Source organism: Monodon monoceros, unplaced genomic scaffold, assembly GCF_005190385.1.
Source record: "Monodon monoceros isolate NGI ecotype Baffin Bay Population unplaced genomic scaffold, NGI_Narwhal_1 Super_Scaffold_17, whole genome shotgun sequence".
In the NCBI taxonomy this organism is placed as follows: domain Eukaryota; kingdom Metazoa; phylum Chordata; class Mammalia; order Artiodactyla; family Monodontidae; genus Monodon; species Monodon monoceros.
This window is the reverse complement of record NW_021703773.1, coordinates 7506617-7525604: the sequence shown is the minus strand read 5'-3', so window position 1 is coordinate 7525604 and position 18988 is coordinate 7506617. Positions and strand designations below refer to the sequence as shown.

The 18988-nt window shown below is 41.6% G+C and overlaps 1 protein-coding gene across 1 annotated transcript in view; it reads left to right on the top strand.

Moving 5' to 3' along the window:
• Positions 1 to 18988, top strand: part of UNC5D (unc-5 netrin receptor D) — a 606988-nt gene that overhangs the window by 480088 nt on the left and 107912 nt on the right. The window contains exons 5-7 of the mRNA XM_029226506.1: positions 3390 to 3570; positions 4418 to 4585; positions 6354 to 6518. Of these exons, the coding sequence (XP_029082339.1) occupies positions 3390 to 3570; positions 4418 to 4585; positions 6354 to 6518 (514 nt within the window). The remainder of the gene's footprint in view (positions 1 to 3389; positions 3571 to 4417; positions 4586 to 6353; positions 6519 to 18988) is intronic.

Genomic DNA, 18988 nt, shown 5'->3' with positions numbered 1-18988 from the left:
ACCAGGGAAGCCCTATTATTGTTTTATATATCAAATTTCTGGCAAATATCTTCCTAGTTTGTTGCCCACTTAATTTTATGTATGATGTATTTTATGTAAGTTTTCAATTTGAAACCAGACCTCTACTTGATGATTGTGGCTTTAATTTTCTCTGGGCCAAGATTTGTTTAGGAAAGCTTTCTTTGATTTCCAGGTGCTGGGACTCCTTTTCTGTTTCCAGGGTCACTGCCGCCAGGGCTCTTTCTGGTTATTTCCTCAGTAGGAATTATTTACTTACGGACCATGGCCAGACTTTCCCGACTTCCTGACCGGCTGTTTTGGGGGAAAGTATGGAAAAAGAAGATGACTTGAGGCGGAGACAGGAGAGAACGGCTTTGTAGGCGCTAGAAGTAACAAGGATAGGAAATTAACAGTCAGAAAGTCAGGCAATTTACACTCAGAATTTCTGGACCAGGAGGAGAGTGGAGTGGAACCAGAGCTCCTCAGACTTACTTTAAGCCGACCAATTTGTTCTTTCCAGTGACACAACAGTGATGGTGGTTTAAAAAATCCAACCCTGGGCTTCCCTGGTGGCGCAGTGGTTGAGAGTCCACCTGCTGATGCCGGGGATGCGGGTTCGTGCCCTGGTCCGGGAAGATCCCACATGCCGCAGAGCGGCTGGGTCCGTGAGCCATGGCCGCTGAGCCTGCGCGTCCGGAGCCTGTGCTCCGCAACGGGAGAGGCCACAGCAGTGAGAGGCCCGCGTACCGCAAAAAAAAAAAAAAATCCAATCCTATTGGCTTTACAGTGTTTCATCCCACATATTGGTGACAGCTCTTATTTTCTGGTGGTGATGTGGATTTAACTTCTTTGTTTCCATCTTGTCCATTAAAAGTAAGATCCATGAAAAAAGAGGCTACACTGGTTTTGTTTATCTGACTTTACTCAACTCTCAGGACGACCTCCAACGTTCAGTAAAGGTTGGAATATTTGTCAGATGAATGAATGAGTGGTCGGAAAATATGCAGTGTTAGTGGGGAGTGAAGGATATTTTGTCGTGGGCCGGTGGTCAGTTGTGTTTTAAAATTGGCTCCACTGTCCTGCTTTGTTAAACAGAGCAGTGCTTTTGGGCTCTGGGTCATCATTGGTTCTTAACCCACCAGGCTGGCACGTGGTGATGCCTTGAGGAGCTCCTGGGGTTGGTAGCCAGGCTTGCTTCCTTACTTCGCGGTCCTGTACCATGTTGCTTTTTCAGCTCTTCTTCATGTTTTAAAGCAGTTCTCAGCCCTCTTTTGGCTATTTTGGCATCATTTTCTCTTCTAAAAATCGACCTCATCTAGGTTACATTTTGGATGGCTGATGACTTTGGTATTCTATACTCTCATTAATGGGATGGTACTTGGGATAAATATTGAAGGATCGTTATAGGTTTTCTTCTGATAAATAAATCTCTTTTTTTAAAAAAAAATTTTTTTTAAATTTATTTTTGGCTGTGTTCAGTCTTCATTGCTGCACTCAGGCTTTCTCTAGCTGTGGTAAGCGGGGGCTACTCTTCGTTGCAGTGTGTGGGCTTCTCATTGCAGTGGCTTCTCTTGTTGTAAAGCTTGGGCTCTAGGCGTGCGGGCTTCAGTAGTTGCGGCACGCAGGCTCAGTAGTTGTGGCTTGCGGGCCCTAGAGCACAGGCTCAGGAGTTGTGGAGCACGGGCTTAGTTGCTCCACAGCATGTGGGATCTTCCCAGACCAGGGCTCGAACCTGTGTCTCCTGCATTCGCAGGCAGATTCTTAACCACTACACCACCAGGGAAGTCTCCAATAAATCCCTTTTTATAGAAGCCAAAAATATTTATTAGACCAAATTGCTGTCTAACAGACGTTACTTGATTATTGGCAATAAATTAGAATTCTTTAGATACAAACATGAAATGAGCCAACTAAAGCCAACTTACAATTATCTATGCTAGTGGTGGGCAGGGAGGGTATGGTGAAAAGAACCCAGATGCATGTGCTTCCATGTGGTGTCTTTTTGTTGTAGTCATTGCCGTTGCTTTTTGTGTTGAATTACCTTTTTTTTTTTTTTTTTTTGAAATTACCGTTTTTTTTGTTGTTGTTTTTTTTTTGTGGTACGCGGGCCTCTCACTGTTGTGGCCTCTCCCGTTGCGGAGCACAGGCTCCGGATGCGCAGGCTCAGCGGCCATGGCTCACGGGCCCAGCCGCTCCGCGGCATGTGGGATCCTCCCGGACCGGGGCACGAACCCGTGTCCCCTGCATCGGCAGGCGGACTCTCAACCACTGTGCCACCAGGGAAGCCCTGAATTACCGTTTTGATGTGTCTGTTAAATTCCTGTGTATAACACATGCTGATAACTAGAGCTAAATGGTTATTGTCAAACAAGAGCTGCGTCTGGTGCTACCGAGATGGCGTGAGAGAGTGGAGACGTTGTTTAGATGTGGTAGCAAAGGACAAAATGGGGAAGGAAGGCAGTTAGGTCTGGGAAGACTGGTCTACTTGATGAAATAAGAGATGTAGGGATGGTGCAGCCCAGCTGTGGGGAGGATGAGAATCCAGGGAGTAGAAGGTCTCATCTGGGTCTTCCTCAGGTGTCCAAGGAAAGAGAACTTTGGACCAAGGATAGGATTAGGGTGGAGATGGAAAGAGGGAAATAGGTTCTCTAGGAGCAAGCTAGAGAAAACAAACCAAAGATGGGACTAGCCTACGCTCAGAGGATGTGAAAAGTGAGCTCCTTTGGAAGGGAGACTGAGGCTTAGATGTCTGGGGTGCCTGATCCGACCTAAATGTCTGCTGAATCACTGAAGTAGTAACATAAATGATCACCAAAGAAACATATCCCCAAAAGCAGGGAATATTGAGATCTGAGTTTCATTTATGTGCCTATGATTACCCAAATCTGTGTTACATTGGCCTTTAGACATCATCGCACCTTTGTTAAAATGTGTTTAAATGGAAACATATTGACTTCAAACCCTGTCTGACAACATAATATCCTCTCCGCACAAATTACAAAGTCTACATACATGTGTTGATTTTTCTGAGCTCCATTTTGGGCCAGTTATTAAAATATCATCATCTTTATCGTCAGAGTTGGAACACAATGAAATATAATGAAATGACCTAATTACAGTCTTTCCTCTCTCCCACTGCATTTTTAGAAAATAGGTCAAAGTCAATAGGATATTTACATTCTCTTCCGGCCTCCAGTTTATTAGCTTGAGTGTTCATGTCCTAAGAATACCAAAAAGGATGGGATATGGAATAAAGATTTTAAAAAATCCTTGCTGCTACTCTGTTATGTTAGGTACAGCTCTCTCCCATATGCCCTAACTGCTCATCTTCCAACTCCAGGAAAGTTCTCTTTTTTTAATGACTTATAAACATTGCTGTCTTCTGATAGGTGGAATGGCTGAAAAACGAGGAGCCCATTGACTCTGAACAAGATGAGAACATTGACACCAGGGCAGACCACAACCTCATCATCCGGCAGGCGCGGCTCTCGGACTCCGGAAACTATACATGCATGGCGGCCAACATCGTAGCCAAGAGGAGGAGCCTGTCAGCCACAGTGGTGGTTTATGGTAAGACCAGCCCAAAGGCTAGGAATGGATAGAGAGGACAGAAAGCAGAGAGGTAGAGGGAGGTGCATTTCATTAAAGCTTTCAGTGTTTAGCACGGAAAGGACTTTGGGGGTTATCCATTATAGCGTTCTCTCCTGCCTCACCCCTCTGACAGGTGAAGGCAGATGCCTGTTTCTCTTTCATCCAGAATTGGACTTCTGGAGATAGTCAGTGACATTTTCGATCTCTTTTCAAAATAATTTAAAAAGTTGTTTGTTTTCTTCCATTGTGTTTATATTTGAAACGAAATGAGGTGGGCAACTTCTGCTTCCCACTCTTCGCAAACCCAACATCCACCAACCCCCCATCTTCCCCAGACCTGCTGTCGGCACCTCCTCTCCTGGCATATGAAATCCACCAAAAACAAACATGACTATTTGCTGAATATCTCAGGTATTGTATAAATGAAATTCCCAGCTATTGAAGTAAAGGCACTCCCTTCCACAATAGAAGAGCCCTGGGATTTATTTTTGAAGCACTTAAAGTTAATAGAAATTCAAATGCTGATATTTTCTTCTTATACTCTGGATTTTCAAGTGCTTTAGAGATATGTTGATGAGTTCTTCCTATGGTTCATCATTTCCTTGCAATGCAAATTCTCTGTATCCCTCCTGTATCAGAAGAGTAGACTGAGGGGTGGAGACTAGATCAGCCCTACTGTTGCCTCACGATGGGGCAGCCGGGGAGGGTCCTCTCCAGTCTCTTGGTACTCAACTCACAACACAACTCACAAGTGGCTTGCACATAGTAGGCAATCAGTAAATACCTCTTTCCTTTTTTTTCTCCCCTCCCCATTTTTCTCTCTCAGTAAATGGAGGCTGGTCTTCCTGGACAGAGTGGTCAGCCTGCAATGTTCGCTGTGGTAGAGGATGGCAGAAACGTTCCCGGACCTGCACCAACCCAGCTCCTCTCAATGGTGGAGCCTTTTGTGAGGGAATGTCAGTGCAGAAAATAACCTGCACCTCTCTTTGTCCTGGTGAGATATATGTAGATTCCCTTTTCCCTTCGGATCCACCAACATTATTGGGCTGGTGTGAAGCTTTCAGTAGAACCTTCCTTTCCAAAGTTACCATCTTCCAAGTTCTTCGAGTGGAGGCTTTGTCCAAAGTGCTAATGTGGAACTCATTGTAAGAGCAGGAACGTGGGTGAAATACCTCTGTTTGGGGGCATAATTTTTTGGGCATAATTTTTTTCTTAATACTCAGATGACCCTAGACGCTCACCATCAATAAGCCAAATGTTTTGACGTATTTTTATACTACCAGTGTTTAAAACCCTTCTCTCAGGTTCTCCCATTTTGTAGCATTCATCTGTATAATAGGGATTAAGTGAGTTGTCTGTGAGCACAAAACAGGTACCAAATCCTTGACCTTTTATCATCAGTCACCAATCAACTAACCTCATCGGTTTTACCTTTGTATTTATTGGCAATATAATTGGCAGAGATTGTATCACAGCAGTTTCCGTTTCGAATGTGGGCTCTGCTTGCCTTCCTCTCTGAATAGAGAGAGGCTTCATTTACCAAATATGGCTTTTATGAGTTCTTTTGCTTATCTTACTGGCTCTCACTGAATTTATACAATGAGGAGTAGCTGAGATGGAAGATGACTTTCTGAATGAAAAGCATATCCTCCCACTGAGAAATGAATTGATCCTGGGTCTCACATGCGTGATCAAACATTAGCTCCAAGGACACTGGACCAGAGACTCGTGTCTTTAAAATTGCGAGTCTAGTTCCACTCAAAGCTAAGGCCAGGCTCTCACCAGCAGCATATGCTTGGAGCTTTGTTTTGAATTTGCACTCAGTATACATTTATTGAGTGCTTACTATGTGCCAGGTACTGTGCAAGATACATGTATACATGTAATGTCATTTAGCTGTGTGCTGTGATTTTTATGACCCCCAGTTGACAGAAATAGTGAAGTCAGGCTAAGTGCTTACTTAGGGTTGCTCCACCAAGAAGTTGATAGAACCAAGATAAGGACTCAGACGTTTTGCTTCAAGTTCAGTATTTGTGTTTTACCCTGCTCTTGACTAGCTGCTCTAGATTAAAAATGGCAGTGTCTTCAGTAACCCACATAAGCATGGTTGGCCTGTTCCTGGGAGATAGTGGGATACTTGTCTCCAACAGCTGCTATAATCTCTAGGGTGGTTTTCTAGGGGAACTAGATTCAGTTTGTTCGTTTCTACATACAGCAGTGCACGACCCAAGAAATTCTATTTGTGTAAGTCTTGGCATCTTGGGATTTGGCTGACCTGTTTTAGTTTAATACTGTCAGTATATGTGGGTTTAACTTTTTATTATTGAGGGGCTTTTAGGAATTGAAGAGCATTTATCCTACTCTCTGTTCTAAACCATCAACCCACAAGGAAGCGGTGATTACCAGTCGTTCCTGCATATAGTGTATCTGTCCATCTAAGATGCATTTGGGCATGAAAGGTGGGGAAAGAATGGGTAATAACATTATTAGCTAACCCAAGGGCACGGGTAATTCAAATATTTGCCCAAATTCAGTAAATTGGTCTCATCCTGAAATAGCAAGAGAATTACGCCACTGCTTTTGTTAGCCTGTCTCTTTAGGAAAGAAACCACGGAGAGAAGATAAGCACATACATTATTTTGTTTTTGTGGTGGTGGTGACGGTTTAAAATCCAGCTCTGAGGACAACAGCGGCCCTGGGGTGAGTCTCCCAACAGCTGCCAGATTCATTCTAACGATGGTTCCCTCTGTTTCCCTTTGAAGTGGACGGGAGCTGGGAGGTGTGGGGAGAGTGGTCAGTCTGCAGCCCAGAATGTGAGCATCTGCGGATCCGCGAGTGCACAGCCCCGGCCCCAAGAAATGGGGGCAAATTCTGCGAAGGCCTAAGCCAGGAATCCGAGAACTGCACAGACGGTCTCTGCGTCCTAGGTAACACCTGCTGTTGCACGTCTTCTGGGTCTGTCCGGCATAGGAAAAGAAAGGCCATGACCGTTAATTCGGTGCGATAAGTTCACAGAAAACAGAATCTCCCAGAAAGAGAATATGGGAGAAAAGGGTCGAAAAGTAGACAAAGAGATGTTTAGTAGAGGTGGGGTCATGTTAAACATCGTTATCACTGTCAGTTCCACAGATGCGTACGTTTATGATGGGCGTAACTGGATATGATTTGAAGATACGTGATGAAAGAAAATGAGTTAGACTTTTGAGCTTAGCAAGTCTTTTCTTTTGGGGGCCAGCATGTTTAGGTTTGGTGAAATTCTGATACGGATCACCATATGCTTGTATTTCTCCCAGGAGTTTTACAGCACTATAAAGTGTTTCATGGTCCTCAGGGACCATGGTTCTGGAACAAAGGGATGTGTTGTGACTGGTGCCTTACAAATGGGGGGAAAATATGGCCCTGAGGGGGTGGGTGGGTTTTGTATCAAATTGGTCTGGCAAGGCAGGAAATAGAATGCTCATTTCAGAACTCCCAAGCCTTTGCTTTATTCCCGAGATTACATTACAGCCATCTTCAAGTGACTGTCTGCCTGGGTGTGAAAGTATGGGAGGGTCAAATAGAGCCACATAGAGATTGGTTTTACTTTGGTGCTGTCCTATACTAGCTTTGTGGTCTTGGGCAAGTCATTTAGCTGCTTAACTTCTCTGACTGTAAGTACCAAAAGAGTACCTATTTTTGGTTATTGTCAAGGCTCAGTGATAAAATAATGTATTTGAATATTTCGTGGAACAGAATAGGTGCTCAGTAAATATCAATTCCTTCTCTACTTGCCCACTCAGATGTGCTAAGGTGTATTTGCTTTTTCTTAGATCCTTCAAAAACAGGAGATTCAGGGCATACCTATTCTCTAGAACCAGGTTGCCTTCTTGGAAAACATCCAGCAAAAAAGAAACAGTGTAGTTCAATAGTGTGTCATCTTTTCAGGAATATATGTCCTTTTTATTTGGGAAGATTATGGTATGAAGGAAACATCTAAGTTGCATTTATTTTTCTGTATCAATATGACTAGCTATGCTTGAAAGCAAGCCTCTACAAACAGTGGTATTTTCAAAATAAGTCTAAATGGTTAATACATTGAAACATTGAAAGAAGCACTTTCTCATAGCCCATAGCTCCTTTGTTTGCTGGTACTACTGCTGAGCAGCCTGCGTGCGTCAGATACAAGGGTCTGTAATTAAAGGGAACTTACCCACCAGTCTCAGCGATGAAAGGGCCTGCTCTCGAATAAATACGTTCCGTCCCCTTCCTAAATGGAAGGAAACATTTTTTTAAGATCAGCTTTATTGATGTCTAATTTACATATGATACAGTCCACCCATTTTAATTGTGCAGTTGGATGAATTTTGACAAACATGTACTGTTGTATACACCATCACAAATAAGACAGAGAACATTTCCATGAATCCCAAAAGTCTCCTCATGCTCTTTTGCAGTCAGTCCTTTCCTCCTACCCCAACCACCTTCTACTTTCTTTCACTTGACATAATGCTTTTGACGTTCCTCCGTGCTGTTACCTCTATCAGTAATTAGTTCTTTCTTATTCTTAAGTAGTACTCCATTGTATGGATCTACCACAATTTGTTTATCCTTTCATGAGCTGACGGACATAGGGTTGTTACCATTTGGGGGCTACCATGAACAAAGCTTCTATGAACCCTGGTGTACAGATCTTTGTGTGGACATGTATTTTCGTTTCTTTTGGGTAAATACCTAGAAGTGGGATTGGTGGGTCATATCATAATTAGATATTTAACTTTATAAGAAACTTTCCACGGTAGCTGTAATCATTTAAATTTTTACCACTAAGATGTAACTGTGCTAATTGTTCCACATCTTTGCCAACACTTGGTATTGGTCTTTTTAAAGTAAGTCATTCTAATGAGTAAGTAGATTTGTGATTTTAATTTGCATTTCTGTAATGGCTAACGATATTGAGCAAATTTTCATTTGTGTTTATTGGTCATTCATCTATGTTTTTTGATGAAGTGTCTGTTCCAGTCTTTTCAAATGTAAGGAAACAACACAAATTCATTAGCAAGAAGTTTAAGGAAATGTGTCTCTGGCCACCCTTGACTACCACCAGATTTATGTGAAATATACCTTTAAGGTATGACTATTTTTAACATGTTTTTAAACATATTTTTCCATTGATTAGGACTCTAATCTCATATATCTTCTAAAAGGCTGTTGACAGGATAACTACGTGGGTACTGATTATAGTTTAGATGGTCATTAGACACTTCTGAAATATTAGAAATAAGAAAGTACTGGTTGAATTTTAGATGACCATAGTAATAACCTTTCCTAACAGCCAGTAACTGAGCTTGAGCTTGGGGAAAATTCTATGAATGTCAAGCTTCAACCTTGGTTGACTGACACTTTAGAGTTACTGATTGAAGACAGACAACGGTTAGCTCCTAATGTGAGAAAGAATTGTTATCAAATATGTAAATATTATTCATTTGCACTTGTATTGCAATATATAGTTATCTTTTAGTTGAGTAAGAATTATGTTTAGGGCTAAAAGGAATCACCAGCACTAAGAGGATAGTGACCAGTCTAGATCCCAATTTTAAAATCTGAGATATTGTATTCATCAGGGTTCTCCAGAGAAACAGAACCAATAGGATACGTATATAAGATACAGGCTATAAACATACGCACATACATACATACCTATGTAAAGAGATTTATTATGAGAAATTGGTTCATGTTATTTTAGAGGCTGGCAAGTCCAGAATCTGCAGAACCAATGTCCCAGTTCAAGTCCAAAGGCTGGCAGGCTGCTATAGAACCAGGAAGAGCCAATGGCCCAGTTCAGAGGCTTTCAGACAGGAGAAGTCTCTCTTACTTGGGAAGGATCAGGACTTCAGCTGATTAGATGTGACCCACCCACATTATGGAGGGCAATCTGCTTTTCTCAGCCTGTCCGTTTCAATGTTGGTCTCATCTGAAAACACCCTCACAGGCTAATGTCTGACCAAATATTGGGGCACCTCATGGCCCAGTTGGGTTGGCACATAAGATTAACCATCATAAACGCATATGTACTTGGGAAGTCCCAAAGCATAGTTCTTTCCTTGGAGCCAGTCAAGCCGAGGTTCAGGAAATTGCTTTAATTACTGAATGAAACCCTTCTTTGGACATTGGCCTTGTGTGGTTTTAGTCTCACATGTGCAGTTTAGTGGATATTCTGTTTACATTTTCCAACAGTGGAAACAAAACGGGTAGGGAAACAGTGAGGTTTAGAATATGTTCAGCACTGAAGGTTGAGAGCTCTGTTAAATCCCCTCATGAGTTTAAAATGCTGTGTAAGCCTTTCCTTTCTGTTCAATCTATTCGTTCCCCTGTTCCCTTTCCTACTTAAGCATGAGTTTTTCTAGCATTCTTTGCCTCTGTAATATGCATATTAAGATGTCTGTCAGACATGATCAGAGACTCTTGATGGCTACAATGACTAAGCTTTGTGATGGAAAAAGAGTGAAGCCTGTGAAATCATAGAGGTGAATGAGATGTATTTACACATCAGTGGGAAAGGGGTATGTTTCTAAGAGCTCAACACTGGGATGTATTCTGTCCTTTTAGACAGAGAGTGGCCACTCATGTCAACAGAAATGAATAGCATTTTACTATCTCTGCGGGAATCAATGAACAGCAGTCTAGTTAGATGATGCCAGCATTACTCTAAGCTTCTAGCTGGTACCTCGCCAGGGTGCTCTTGGTGAAACTAGCTGTGCTCTCAGGATAGAGATCCAGTGAAGGTTTGGTTTGATTAAAATAGCATTTGGCAACAGCTTTATGGAGCAGTCGCTTCCTGAAAGATCTAGGTCATGTTCCAATTTGGGGATTTCCTTCTTTTAAATTTTCTTCCCTTTATGCCAGATACGACCCTAAAGCAAGGCCTCAGTTCCCAACTTCTCTTGGCAGTTACACGATGACATTGCTTGGGCTGTTGGATGACCTACAATTCTTTGATTTTATTTAGCTCTCAACAAAGCATCTGGATTCCTTTTGTTGTCCCTGAGGGCTGCATTCCTCCTAGAGATGGAGCTGCCAGCTCTGAGTGATCACTTTAATATTGGGGTATGATTTTGTTGCTAGGTCAGTTGTGACTGTAGCACAGGACCTTAGTGTTATGCTGTCACAGATGGCCACACCTAAATGCCCTCAACAAGGAAAGAAATGCCCCAAGACCGGGGAGGGTAAGATTAAGCAGTTGGTACCAATAGCAGTGAGTCCGAGGTTCCAAATTACAAGCATAAACTAAACATCAGGGCCTTTACGCTAGAACAGTTCTTTTCGAGGAAGATAATTACATGGGATGACCGTCGAGAGACAAGAACTTGTGGATCCATGTTTTTTAAGCATTAACATCAAAATCAGGTAGTTCTCTGACCGCTGTCCTTTCTACTTGCTGAACTTAGCTGCTTCTGTGCCGGAGGATCACAGAAATGTCCATGTAAATGATATGTACCTTCCTCATTGGCAGGAACAGAAGGGTGAAAATAGTGGGGTGTTTAGTTAGAGTCTGAGAAGTAAGGGGAGCCTGCTCCCTCTCCTTTTTATTCCAGCAGATGAAAAACTAAGGGCTTTGGCTTCAGAGGATTGAGTGAATCTGCTTCAGAGGGGATTAGTGCCCAGATGTGCTGTGAGAACGAAGCCAGAGAAATGTCACAGGGACCCAAAAGAGAGAGGAAATCTTCAAGGCTGAGCTGCCTGAGAGCTAATCAGTCCTTCTTGTCAGGATGTGAGACAGGTCATTTCAACACTGACAGTTCAGAAATGGAAAGATCAGTTACATGGTGCTTTGTTTTCATTTCTCCTGAGTACACTGATAAGAAAAGTTGGAGGTGACAGTTTGGAAACCCCATCAAGGATAAAGATGTCTATACAATAGCAGGTTCAAATAAACATCCCCAAGCTACATCTCATAATCTAACCACATTGTCTGTTGAACCATCTACTTAAGTGACCTAAAGGAAGCACCTGAAAAGGTGAGCCTGTAATCACATCAGAGTACAGGTTGCCTTGGTAAGCGTTTTCTCTTGAATCATATTCTAAGCCTCATTGTTATCCATTACAGTAATTACCCGGGTCCCTTCCCTGTATTTCTTTAGGGCACTGAATAAGAGAACATTCACTCCAGAGTTAGCTAAGTGTATCTGAAACAACTCTTACTTTTTGCTAGTGGTTTACAGAATATCTGTTTCATATATGAGATTATAACAGATGGATGTCCCTTTACCAAAACGAAAACCGTCATGTCCTTTCTTTGGGCAGAGAGTCAGGACTCATATTGGACTCTTCTAAAACCTTTTTGTTGGATGAGGTCATATTTCAGGGCCTGCTGCACTACATAATTGGTTAATTATAGCACAGTGAAATTCTATATAGCAAAGAAATAAAAACGGCGTCAGCAAGATAACATGCTAGCACAATGCATTAAGTTGTCACGAAGTCTCCTACTGCTTGTTAATTCTCCCAAGTAGTTTTAATGTTAAAAACCCATTTCCATTCCATTTGTACATAATAGGTATTCCTTTTTCCATGGAGATTTTCCCTAGAAATACCCAATAGCTACCTTTCTGCATAACAAACAATTGATTAATTCAGAGTTGCCTTTATGTATACAGCATAGAAAATGTGGATATAATATTGCAGACCCACAGGAGTGATAAGAATGTAGATTTGGACATATGTGGTGTCATTAGCAACTTAGCCACGATCTCTCTCCCGTGCCCCAATAATGCTTTCCCGTTATGAGACCCAATGAGAAGACCAGTGAATAACACGCTTTAACGAGACAGAGTGAAGTGGCTCATAACAGAAGTTTCCGTTGTGCTTAATTAAAAAAGAAAATAGAGATAGCTCAATACTCATATGTCTTAGTGAAAGCATTTTTTTAAAATTCTACAAGGCTAAAACTTTTACTTTTGTGCCTTGTGATAAGAGGATTTGAACTCTAGTGCCACATCCTGAGTGGAATTGAGCATAAAAAGGAAAAAGAATGAGCCATATACAGCAAATTACCATAAAATGTCTCCGCTTTGTTATCCACCCTCTGTGGACTTTTCTGCATTTGTACCTTGTTAACAAGAAGATAAAGACATCTGATTGTCTTTTTGAGCATAATCCCCCTTCCAAGTAAGGACTGACCTTCATCCATTGGCCCATTGATGACTGATATGTATTCAGTAAACCACTAAAAATCTATGGCCTCAGGCATAGAAAATAAATTTTTGGTTACCAAAGAGGAAAGTGGGCTGGGGGATAAGTGAGGAGTTTGGGATTAACATACACACACTACTGTATATAAAATAGGTAAATAACAAGGACTTACTGAATAGCACAGAGAACTATACTCAATATTTTGTAATAACCTAAAAGGGAAAAGAATCTGAAAAAGAATATATATATATATAACTGAATCAGTTTGCTGTACATCTGAAACTAACACAACATTGTAAACCAACCATACTTCAATTAAAAAAAATCTGTGGCCTTTCTTTTCAACCAGCTCTGAAACAAGGACTTAAGATGCCTTTTTTTTGTTTGTTTTTTTCCCGCGGTACACGGGCCTCTCACTGTTGTGGCCTCTCCCGTTGCGGAGCACAGGCTCCGGATGCGCAGGCCCAGCGGCCATGGCTCACGGGCCCAGCCGCTCCGCGGCATGTGGGATCTTCCCGGACCGGGGCACGAACCCGTGTCCCCTGCATCGGCAGGCAGACTCTCAACCACTGCGCCACCAGGGAAGCCCTAAGATACCTTTTGTGATGCAGGAAATTTTCCCTCTGTCATCATCATCTCTTTATTTCTTCCCAGACGTGTGCCACGTGTACGTAGTCATGACAGAGTAACCTACATAAAAATTTCCTTCGCAGCTAATAGAAATCAATGCAATTATTCTGTTTCTTTCTTCTTCTTTTTCCTATTCCTGTCAACTCCCCCTGACCCACCACCACCATATTTCCCTATGAACGTTTACACTGGGCTTACATTCTTTTGGTGGAATTGGACAGGAAGTGCTGTCATACTCCAGAAACATGTCTGGAAGATTGTTTATCTCTGAGGCGTCTTGTTAACTTTGTTCATTTTATGAGAGGAATTGAAATAAAACACCTCTCCTGTAAATAGGAAGGACTTTAACATTAAATTTGGGCAGCTGGAGAACAGGATACTTAACCTCCAGATGACATTACTCAGAGAGGGTACACACGGTACACACATCACATTAGAGAGAGAGGAAGAAGACTAAAACAAAACAAAACAGAAAAACCCCAAGAAAACCAGATAGACAAATAAGAACAGATCCCCATGACAGTGTAAACTGGAGACAGAAAACCCAGTAGAAAGCTTAAAAACATTTCTTAAGGACGGGAAATTTTAGCCACAGGGCCAGATAGTTGATGGGAATACAAATTCATTACAAAGAAAAGAGAAATATTTTGTAGATGGCATCCCCAAGAAGCACAGGGAAGGCACTGGCTCCTAACTGGGGATTGCGAGAAGGTACAGAGGTTGAGTTTCCATGAGGGCTGGCCCAGGATGGGCCTGGGTTGAGCTGGCATTGAGAGCAAAGGCTGAATGGCCTTCCAGTGTCCTCTGTGATTCTGAGTTGAGATGTTATTCTCTTTCTGAAAAATTAGAAATGGACATGAACCTAGAATTGAGAGAAATGAATGAGCTGAGCCTATAGGATTTGAACATTTATCCTATAGGTAACAGGTTGAAGAATCCGGGCTCTGGCATCAGATTGCTTGAGTTTGAATTTCGGTTGCAATGCTATGAGCAAATTTCTTCATTTCTCTAAGCCTAAATTTATTCCTCTATAAAATAAAAGTTATCATAGTGTCTATTACAAAGGGTTCGTTTTGAGGAGGAAATGACCTAAACCATGCAAAGCATTTGACATCTGTAGTAAGCACTCCATTTGTGTAAATAAAAATAATGTGTGTGTGTTCTAGTAAAGGGATTCCTGTGGCAGAAAAAGTGTGCTTTCCATGTTCTGTGGAAGAATTGACAAGTGACACTTTAGATATTTTGTTAAAACATTTCCTAATATATCTGACTAATATAGTGTCTAATGAAATAAAATGTGCTTCACATTAAAATCTATGGGACACAAATTGTGTTCTTTGTATGAACCAGCTCTGAGGGGTAATTTGAGACATACCGTTAGTTGGAGGAACACGGTTTACAAGGACCCTAACAACTCATGAGGATTCTTCAACTTGGTGTCAGACCAAAGTGTCAATATCCTTTCCCAGAAACGTCTGAGAAGTAGCTGAGAGAACAGCTCTTGATTTTCCAGTCTTCCTTTGCAGGGGGGATTTAGTTAGGAGGAGGAGACAGACCAGGTGATCTTTGAGGTCCCAACAAGTCCTAAAATTCTATGATTGTAACAACTAATTAAAAATAACTCAAGGGGAAGGCCCAGGAGAGAAGCCTGGATGGTCCCCAAGTGAGAAAATCATTCTTCATTATACTGAGAGCTTCCCTCGTGTTATGAAATACACCTGTTCTAACAATTGTGTTAGAAAATAAATTTTCATAAAGCAAATTCTAATTTGTCAACGCTCATTTAAAAATCCTTTCTCACTGGTGGGGGAAAAATCCCCCATACGCACTACTAGACCATACACAATCTCCACATCCCAGGGTTATCGTCCTGGTGCCAGCTCTTCTGGATCAATGATAGCTGTTACATGTCAACACTTCCATCATTCGACATTCCCACATCCCCAAATTAGCGATTTGGGCATTATTTTTTGTATTTTTAAAAGCTATCTAATAGATTTGGTCAGTAACTAATGATATCCAGAGTCAGGAAGTTTCCAAAATTTAGGCTTTCTGTCATATAAAACAGACTCTCCCCATTTCAGCAGTTCTATGTATTCCAGATCCTACCTCTGCAGTATATTTAATCAGGACTCCACAAAACCCTGGGTAAGAAATATGAGTCTGGATTAGAGAAAGATTTAATGTCTGAGATCATAGAGTGGACCAGCCATAAAAGAAACGGCAAGAACCCAACCAGGGAAGTGATTTAAAACAGAGTAATCTACTCCTGTAAAGGATTCAGTGCTCTCTGGGGTGTGCTGAACAAAGTGAATTAATAGAGGTGGAGGAAACGTCTTTGTTTTGATTCTATCTTTTCTCCTTACGTTACAAATTAAATACGTGTGTGTCTTCAAGAGCATTGAGACATGTGATCCAGAAAGCGAAGATGATATGAACATCACCAGCATGCATTATCCTTAACCCTGGCCTTGTCCTTTTTCCAGAGAAAAAGGATCCTCCTAGAAAGGATCCTAGAAAAAGGATCCTTCAGCATCCTCCTAGAAGCCCCGGCCTTGCATACATGTGTTTGGGAGAGGACAATGTTAGTGTGCAGTGGAATAGAAAATTGCCGTGATCATTTAGAAACAGATCATGGGGTAGGGAAAAGGGCTCTGAACCGGGAGTAAGGAGTCCTAGGTCTTAGTTCAGTTGTTTTGTTACTAGCGTGTGACCTTGACAGATCTCTCACCATCCCTTGCCTTCTGTCCATAACTATCAAACGGGGCGGGGGGAGGGGAGGCGGGATACGGGGTGCTGGGTGATCTCTAAGCTTCATCTCAGTATAAAAACTTGAAGCCATTATGATTTTACAGATACTTGTCTTTTAGCCAGCTTTGAGGAGATATTCTAGTTCAGTCACACCTAAAATTCACCGTTTGGATGATGAATATGCAGGGTGATAGGGGGACATCTTTTAGATCTGAAACAAAGGTAACCCCATCCCCTACCCAGCAAAGCCAGTTGCCAGCCACCCCTAAGAACTGAGTCATCAAAGCAGGCCTCTAGCATCTGCTCCATTCCCTTCATTGAGAAGCTACAATGTCCTAGGAATTCATACAGAAATTAGGAAATTTAGGGACCCTGACTTTGTAATGATCGTTATTGAAAGTACATACAAGGCTGAGTAGCACTCATCTGTTCAACAAATATTTATTGAGTACCTACCATATTCCACTTACTGTTCCAGGCACTGAGAATAGATGAAAAACACAGATATAGACTCTGCATGCCTGAGGCCTGAGGAAGCTTAGAATAAATCTACAAGTCAAAGATTCACAATTCACAGTTTCTTTTTCAGCTTTTTTTTTTTTTTTTGGTAAGACAGGACTGATGGCCTGTGTATATCAGCTGCTAAGTATTTCTTTAGCAGTCAGTGAATAGTCATCATAACACCCTCCCCAGTCTCACCACCCCCACCCCCAACCCATTCCCTACCGACACCTCCCTGTGACCCAGCAACTAAAGGGACCGCCCTGGACACAGCAGAAAGTCACCATGACCCTATGTCAGGGCTGGTGCTTACACTGACAGGGTGCTTCTAAACTATTTTTAAATAATTTGAATATCACTCCTCCCTTAAGGTAAGGAAAGTGATCGTGATGACGTTTATCAATAGATTATTCCCTTAAGCTTGAATTATAGACCCTGAACATTTATGGTTAGTTTTGAGTGTGTATGTCTGTATACACATACATATATTTTCCTGTTGTGGATAGAAAGGAGGGAATCAAAGCAAAACAATTTACAGCATAGAAGAATTTTAATATGCATCTTCCCTCGGAGCAGAATTGGAAACGGTGCATTTTATCACTTTGAGGCCAATTGCCGATAAGACAGTCTTTGCAGACAGATGCTTAAACATCTTTGCTGTAACCCCAAAGCATACTGTACCCTGTATATCCATCATAAAAACAAACTAACCCACAGTGAATCAGTGGGAATGGACAAAGGTGGTAAGAAATCTAGACATTGAAATGATTTAGTTCAAAAATGAAATATGCAAATGCCCCTTGGGAGTATGGTCATTATGGATACTTATTCATCTGAGTTTAGGAAATACAAAAGACATTCCTATAAGAGACGTCAACTTTGAAAGAAGGAAGAGGGAAGACGACATCATCTCATGCACACAAATTGTGTGATTTGGCTGAGGGGCAATTGTGGAAGGTCTTTGTCATCGTAAGTCATATCCATGAGCTGTCTCTTGTAGTACCCATCTGATTTCCCCTAATTAATTCGATGGGATCTTGAACAGTTCTTTGGTAGAACATATTAATACAACTGATCTTCATTTACTGACGTACATCTCAGATCTTACGGGTTTTTATTCAGGTGGAGGGTTTTGCCATTCAGTCCTGGAATTTCTCTAATTACCCAGATATCTCTGAGGAAACCAGCGATGCCTCTAACAGACGTAACCAACTGGAAAACCCTGGGAGGAATCTCTCAAAACCTCCTGTTCTCTGTACTTGTCCTGCATGGATGGATGTGCTCAGAGTGCATTTTTTAAATTTTTATTTTATGTTGGAGCATAGTTTATTAACAATGTTGTGTTAGTTTCAGGTGTACAGCAAAGTGATTCAGTTATACATGTATCTATTCTTTTTCAAATTCTTTTCCCATGGGGAGGGGTAAATTGGGAGTGTGGGATTGACATATACACACCACTATACTTAAAATGGGTAGCCAACGAGAACCTACTGTATAGCACAGGAAACTCTGCTCAGGGCATTTTAAAAGGGGCAGTAGAGCTTACGATGGTCTATACAGGCTGGGAAGTGGGGAGAGGCAGCAAGAATTGAATTAACTCAGTAACGTGGGGTAAATACGGTCTCTGAAGAGTCATTTCTGAGCAGGATCTTTAAATTAAAAAAAAAAAAAAACCCGAAAGAAAAACGCAATGCAGAAATTAACAACTGAAAAGAGTAAAAAACGAGAGATGCGCTGTGTTTTCCATCGCCGGAAGAATTTCATGGTTTTTACAAGAGCTGGTGGTTGTGTTCCTGCATGTCCTACAGCCTTAGTGAGCTCTCACCAACCACAGGAGAACAGAATAGAATCCCTGCTTGTCATCTTCAGTGTCTGCCTGACACGTTCAATCACGGTGGTGTTGCCAGCGAAAGCAGACCTCGTGTTTATCTGATTATCTGCCAGTGCTAATACAAAGCAGAATCCACCAGATCCTGGGATTTCCTGCAGCTTTGGAGAGCATTCAGAGGGCTTCTTAATTATTTCTGGTTATGGGAGAAGAGGGAAAGCATGAGTAAATGAAACACACTGATAATCAATAACTTCAACTTTTTTTCTCCCAATCAGTAAATAATCAAGCAAATAGCTTTTAATTTCACTTCTCCTGCTACTGTTTTCCTTGCCATGATCCTCTGTTGCAGTGCCAGTTATTTGTGAGCTCATCATTTAAATATGATTTTCATGTTAGGAGCCCATAACTAGTGGTGATGACAAAAGTATAAAATCAATCAGATGAACACTTACAAAGTCATATATTTTGAAAGAAATTGCATAGTATTTTAGTGAGTATAAGTAAGATAAACTGTCT